Here is a 7,688-nt window from a genome sequence, read left to right as displayed (position 1 = left end):
TGATTGACGGCGACACAGACGTCTCTACCAAAGAGTGTGTGATCGTCTACAGCCGCATTTTGCGCAAAGGGAGACCAGTCAACATTTTAATTGTGTAATACTTTAAGCACAAAAAAAGTTTTATTTTGCTTAATGGTTTAGTTCGAAATGTTGAATTTCAGCTCAGTGAAGCACTTTAAACACCTTATTTTTATTTTTATTTATAATTGTGCTTCAAATAAAGAAATGCCTTTCTCTACACCTTAATCTTGTTTAAAAATCATTCACATTATATGAAAGTTATGAACAGAGATATAAAGGTGACCTCATGGCGTCACCTTGTGAAGTATTGATAAATGTAATGCATTCTTTAGCCCACCCACCCAAAATCACCACCAGCCGTCACTGTAATTTGAGAAATGCATCCCTGCCGGCGATTTTCATTGGATTAGGAAATTATGGGCGGGACTATTTTGTCCCGCTCACGGACGCTCTGTCATCTACGGATACGAATACTTTTGCTACACATTTACCACCTAGGGGTGTTGCAAAACAACCTGCAAAAAACCCCACAGCTGAGACTTGCAGGAGCAGATTCGAGCAGTTGTAAAATGGTTTTGTGCTCGCTCATTAAAATGCTGAATTAACATAGCGTTCACAGATGTGCAACTTCTGATGCATTTGTTCAAATTTGGGTTTACGAATGCACACCTTTTGGGCATGTTCTCAGATTATGAAACACGGGTGTGCGAATGTGTTTTGCACCAACTGCGCTGCAATAATTGTAGCAAAAGGATTTGTGCACCTGTAACACAGATTAGCGTACTCGTAGACCCTATTTTGTGTTTACAATGGTATAAAAAATATTTATATATTTTTTACGACTACAAATGTACTGTTACACATTTGTGACTTTAGAGTACACATGCAAAATAAATATATACGACTTCAAATTTACTGTGACTTTAGTGTACGCATTCAAATTCTGCAGTTACAGGTGCTAAAGACTTTTGCTACAATAATACCTTCATACTATTCTCATTGCCTATTATTTTTATATTTTGCTGTTTTTTTTCATTTATTTCTTGATTTACATTTATTTGATTTAAAACCACGACTTGCAGGAATTGCAAGAATCGCTCTTGTCGAGGGACTTCGTCTGTTCGTAAGGGGACCATATTCTACCATTCACGCAGATCATTGCAGAATCATCTGGAATTCATCTACAGGTTTGTATAGACATGCACATCAAACCTGATATCCAACATCTGATGATTTTTAAAAAAGAAAAAGAAAAATGGAAATTGTTTGGAATTGCCATTTGTTAGAGCCCTACTTTCATTTGTTGTGGTATAACCAAGGATAGCTTACCCATAGCCCAAAACCAATTTCTTCAGCCATTAAACCATTGACTTGGTTAAGGAAACACACCCATGTCCAACTGTGTAGTCTTTTGTACATTTCTTATTGACTTCCATTTATCTTCAGGTTTGTAGTAGGCTAATAGTAGGCTATGTGTGCTACCTTGCTGTGGATTTATCCTAGGAAGACAATCGCTAATGATTTCAATAAACTATACAGAGCAATAGGCAACTGCTTTTAAAAACGTATGTGAGTTGTTATGTATAATAAAACTAAACACTTTGATCTATGCCTGCTGGTTGCCTAGGTTCTCACAAGGACTGAGGATGAGACAAGTAGACCTAATGGATGATGGTGTTGCAGCAAGCAGCAGAACTCTAAGCCGAATGGCTGCCACCTTGAGAAAGGTATGGAGTGAAATATATGCCCCCATTCAAACAAGATATAGCCTCATGTCAGATATTATGTGCAACTACTGACGAGTTCATCGTTGTAGAGCATTCATTCCCTGACTTAATTTAAAGTAAACCACTGAATGAAGTCAGGATTGAAGAAACTGCTTCAGTTATATCCAAACATGACAATAATGATGTGCCCTCATTTGGCTAAGGTCTGCATTCGGGCAGTTGACAAACTTCGCCATCGTGGACAAATGAGGGTTGGTGGCTGTGGCCATCACCGTTTTGTTGTACTGGATGAAAGCAAATTCTCACATAAAAGAAAGGTGCAGAAAAACACACACACACACACACACACACACACACACACACACACACACACACACACACACACACACACACATATGGAATGTAATATATAAACATATGATATGTGAAATGTCTTTCGCAGCATAACTGTGGCAGGGTTGGTCCAGCTATAATCCAAAATCCAAAAACCCGTTGGCTTTTTGTCAAGGGAACCCAGGGCGACGCTCACTTTCGGGTTGGCCAACATACGTCATCCCTCCACCACTCTATAGGCCTACTGTAAAAACACATGTTCAAGTTGAATGATAATGCATGAATTTATTCTTATTCTGCCATAGCATACAAGTCTTTTGGCCAGTCTTTAACAGCCCAAATAAAAAAGATATTCCATTTTGGCCAATGTTTTGAAAGTAATAATATTTGAGGGAATATATATATATATATTTTTTGGTTATTTTGTTTGTTTTAGCAGCGAAATGCATTGTGTGTGTGTGTGTGTGTGTGTGTGTGTGTGTGTGTGTGTGTGTGTGTGTGTGTGTGTGTGTGTGTGTGTGTGTGTGTGTGTGTGTGTGTGTGTATAACACGCTATTTTATGTTGAAATGCGACGTAATCCAGTGTTCACGAAAACGTTGTCAACGCATGCCTTTGGCGACTGGGTTGGCTGGATCAGATATACGTGTTTCTAACAAGATGATATCATTAAAAGTTACATAAAGTAACGGTTTAATAACACAAACACAGGAAACACGTGAGCTGCTAGTTTAGCGAAAGCAGCGACGTCCCTAGCAACCTGACGTCGTTGAAACATGCGAGCGAGCCGATAAAATCTTCCTAATAACTATAAAACCAAAGATCAGACACAATCACTGACTGAAGATTATTCATTGAAAAAGTGCATTTCTCGCTAGAAATGTTATTAGAAACACGTTTAATGGTGTAACTGTCCTAAAATATTGCATTTCCCATTCAGATAATAAAGATTAATATAGGCTACATAACAATTTCACCAAATGCTAGGAGAACGTCTCGCCCCCTGTTGGTGCTATTCCTCCATTTATTTAGAACGGAGAAGAATGCGTGTACTCCTCACGCTTTGGTCAGGCAAAGCGTGACCCTGAACACGCCTTGCGATGGGGACCAACGTATCTATTTCACGCCTTGGCGTGATACCGGGTTGGTGTGTGTGTGTGTGTGTCCACGGCCCAACCCCGCCCCTCCTCTAGTTTTTAATAGTTCTGACTGAGATTTCAAGAAGATTATGCAATACATATTACACCCAAACTGTTTCTGCGCTGGGTTTTGAAATCCCCAAGAAAACCGTGACCCGCGACTCCGTTTTTTAAACAACCAGTGAAGCTTGCAACCCTGCATCACCGTCACCTTCGCCGTACTGGCAGTGATGGGAAGTTTCCAAATAATTATAATTCATGTATTGTATATAACCAGGAATTTATGTATTTTATAACCTTGTTGGTTGTTCAATAAAACGTATTCACGGCCAAGATACGTGTTTCAGACAAAATACGTTAAATGAAACGTTCCCCGAAAGGGAAATATGCCTGAATGACAATAATGTGCTACGTTGACATTTAACATATCTGGGATACGTTTCAACCAAACATAATCCTAGAAGTAAATAAATGGCAAAAAATAGGCTGAGAACGAACGTATTTGCGATACGTTCAATAAAACGTAATCACGGACAAAATACGTTTTTGGACAAACGTAATTGAGAATGCCGAATAGTTCTCTGGGAACGTAATTTTGATGAGACAGGGTTGCTTTATCGTATTCTTTTTTTTACCCTTTATTATAATAAACTCTTTGAGTAACTCTTTATTATGAGTTGCGTATGTCAATACAGTCCCCCACAGAGGAAACGGCTTTTAGAGAATAAATGATCAATTCAAGATCAGAAGTCACAATGTCTGTATGATGTTTACACACTATAAGTAATGCATGTTTATTTTCAACAACAGTTGATTCTTATTCTAAAGACAGTGAAGTATTAAAAGGATATTGTGATGGTGCTGCAAGCTTTATTTTCTAAATTATTGATTTTGACCACGACAACATTCTGAAAATATGCCTTCTTATTTCTGGTAACTTCAGGCCATACACTAGAGGGTTCAATATTGGAGGAATCACTACAAACTCTAGTGATAAAATTGTAGCTACGATTGGATTGAGTTCATTAGGATTAAAACGGCTAAGGGCGATATCGCTAAATGCTGTAATGCAATAAATAACATACGTCACAATGTGGGGGAGACATTTCTGTAACACCTTTCCTTTAAACTCTGATGAGCTTTTACTACAAACAAGATAGATTTGCAGGTAAGTGTACAGCACATAAAATAGAGGGAGAAAAATCGTACTGACAGTCACAAGCATGCCAACAACGTTATTGAGTGTAGTGTCAATACATGACAATCTGACAACAAACCAGGGTGCACAAAACACTTTCTTTATCTCATTACCACATAATGGAAGCCTAACAGACAATAAAACGATTGTGGCCAAAGAAAAGGCAGGGCATAGCCATGCCAATAATGCTAACTTGGAAATAGTTTTACAAGAAATTGTACTGTTGTAATGTAAAGGATGACATACAGCAATATACCTATCATATGCCATAATGCTCAGAATAGTACATTCATAGGATGCATAGGAGTATATGATGTATACCTGAGTGAAACAAGCCGGACGTGAAATCAAATGGGTGTCTGATAAAAGGTCTTGTAGAAGTCTTGGGAAGAGTCCAGCTGACCCATACAGGGAGTTTATAGAAAGACATGACACGAAAATATACATGGGTTCATGTAATGATCTTTCTTGTGATATAGTCAATATTATCACAAGGTTAGCAGAAACAATAAAGGCATACAGTAGGAAACAGAAGACAAATGCTAGGTAGCGGTAGGGTCCTATGTTCACAAACATTGTGAGGTTAAAGTAGACCTCAAAAGTACCATTTTCCATTTCATCCAGTGTACCACAGTCCTTGAGATATTTGGCAGCTTTTTAACTTAGTTTGTTGTCACCTGTATGGAGAGGAAATGCAGCAGAAAAGGTATTTAGGGAAAAGTAAAATGAAAAGACCAATCAAAACAGTTCAGTTCAGCAATTTAGATGATCTTTGGCCTTTTGCAATGTCTAACCTGATCCGCTAAGCTCTGTATGACCTGTCTCATAAACAAACCAGTGGAAGAGAACTCAAAGGCATCTGCATTTTGTAGGCCACACCAACAGCACCCTTGGGATCTTACAACTGATGTCATCTAAATTGTGAACCATTCATCTAATCCCTATTGATTCATTGTCGTTCCCACCTGTTCTTTACAATACACGCCTGTTTGTCACTGTTGGTATGACAATTTAAACTATTGTGTGGGCTGCCTAGTAATAATCTGTAATAAATGGAAGTTACTATAAACGTATTTGTTTGAATCGCTGAATTTATTATCGCAAAACCTTTTTGTTTGGTAGCAAACTGCCGATCTTTTAACGCTTTGCTGAACATCTGCATATATTGACAGGGAAGATTTGCAAACTTTCAGGTTTTGTGTGTTGTTTTAAAGATTGTGGCCATAACGTCCTTGCACATAAGAACACAATACATTTTTTCACAATTGTTTAAACACATTAATTGGAACATCAGACCCAATGTGCACAACCTGAAATTTGTGTACCAACTGCCAAATCAATTCTGCTGAACTCCAAGCACATTTTCTGCTTTAGACTCAGATGCCCATTCCAAAGCACACATTTTTCACAACACTACACACAATTCTATATATCTTGCAAACTCTTCCTGAATTCCCTCTATTCCCCCTCTTGGTGTTCACACAGAAAACACTGACAATAACATTTCTAAACTCCAAAGGCTGTTGTGCAATGAGCAATCTGCCATTTGCTATAGAAGGGTTACAGAAGAAAGCCATGACACTAGATAAGTACAGACATTGAGTAGTATCACTCTATGAGGATGTTGATAATGGTGATGATGACGATGAACATCGTTATTCTAATTATGGTTATCATTATTTAGGATATTGTCCATCTTATGGTGGAAATGTACTGGATATAAGTATTGACCCTTATGACCCTGTATATGTAGGCGTGTATGTTTGTCTGTATATATGTAGGTAAATGTATGAAGCTTCTGCCCCTACCCTTTGGTTACGACCAATAGAAATGCATTAATTCGTTCATTCATTCATTCCGTTGTTTTGTTTACAGTATTGCCTATTTTCTGTTATCTCTTTCATTTCATCCCGTTTTCATCCTATTTGTGATTTACAGCAAAATTAAATGGGAATATTTTACATCCAACAGATGACCTGAACATGCAAAAGTCAAGCGGTAGGACTTCCGCTTGACTGCTGCCAACACCAAACCAAAGTTGCTTGCTGTGATCCTTTTTCGCCGATATGCTGACCTGTTATAAACAAAATAAGAGATAGTTCATGTAGACTGGGGTCTGTTTCAGAAAGCAGGTTATGTGGAAACTCTGAGTCAGTTACTGCAGCAACAGACTCAGCAAACCTAACCTGCTCGCTGGCAGGTTTGCTTCAACATACTCTGAGTATCTTTTCACCTTAATGTGAAGAGTGAATGAAGGAAGTGTCAGAACAGTGAGTTGTAAATAATTAGTTATGCATTGTTTCAGGTTGTATCTCTCGAAAGAGCCAACAGTGGCTCTTTCGATCTGCTGCTTCTCCCTATTGGTGACAACAAATGATGACAGCAAATGAAGAGCCTTGTCCTCAGCTTCAGCGTAGTCTGGGTTGGTCACTAGCCCCTCAAATGTCTTGATAGGGAGAGTCTAGATTCAAAGTAAAGTAAACAGTTTTAGGAATGCACATACTTTAATTCCTTTCAAGCCAATTACCTTTCAGTAAGGTGTACAAATTGATTGTGAACTCTATATCGCAAATCTAATTAAATTGTGAGTTCAGTTTATCATTACATCCCTAAACGGTTAGTGTGTGTTCTCACTAACCACCTAAACGGTGGTTAGTGAGGTCCCCCCTTCACTTTAGGCGTCTTTGAGTGTTGTTAATTATTATTATTCTTCATGTTTAACCTCTGTTTTCCTTTTATTCCTAGTCTGTTTTACATAGTTTTGAATGATGACTATATGCTCTGTAAGGTGACCTTGGGTGTCTTGAAAGGCGCCTCTAAATTAAATGTATTATTATTATTATTATTAAACAAACCACCCAACACATAAGTCTTACCCGAGGAGATTCTGGACTCAGAATCAATCCAATCCCAGTTAAACTTCCAAGCTGGGACAGGGTTGCTTGCACCCTTTGTCTTCCTGAGTAACAGGTCTTTTGATTCCAGCTGAAATGAGAAAATGACATGATAAATGGCATGAGTGTAAGGTGGCACTGTTTGATAAATATGATTCATTGCATCAGAGAAGCCAGCTTGACAGATATTTTCAAAGGAAAACTTAAAACTTATATCTTTAGCCCAGCATTTAAATAGCTTTGCAATGTTCTCTGCTGCTTTTAATTTAATAAATATAATTACCTTGTTTGACTGACATTTACCTTCTCATTGTTTCATTTGTTTTATTTACTTATTTATCAGTTTATTTCTGCTCTCTGGTTGGAAAAGTGCTACAC

General features: G+C 38.0%; 1 protein-coding gene across 1 annotated transcript; it reads right to left on the bottom strand.

The window, feature by feature from the left end:
* Positions 1 to 4,095: 4,095 nt before the first annotated feature.
* On the bottom strand, positions 4,096 to 6,988 carry LOC132473869 (olfactory receptor 51I2-like). Its single transcript, XM_060074153.1, has one exon. It carries the CDS (start codon positions 5,029 to 5,031, stop codon positions 4,096 to 4,098), a length of 936 nt encoding a protein of 311 aa, XP_059930136.1. The 5' UTR covers positions 5,032 to 6,988.
* Between the last annotated feature and the right edge of the window lie 700 nt (positions 6,989 to 7,688).

This window comes from Gadus macrocephalus, chromosome 16 (assembly GCF_031168955.1).
Source record: "Gadus macrocephalus chromosome 16, ASM3116895v1".
NCBI lineage: Eukaryota > Metazoa > Chordata > Actinopteri > Gadiformes > Gadidae > Gadus > Gadus macrocephalus.
Note: the sequence above shows the minus strand (reverse complement) of the source record. Positions and strands in the feature narration are given on the sequence as shown.

What these genes read in the sequence shown, in the direction of transcription:
- LOC132473869 (XM_060074153.1), bottom strand. Translation starts at nt 5,031, where the DNA reads ATGGAAAATGGTACTTTTGAGGTCTACTTTAACCTCACAATGTTTGTG.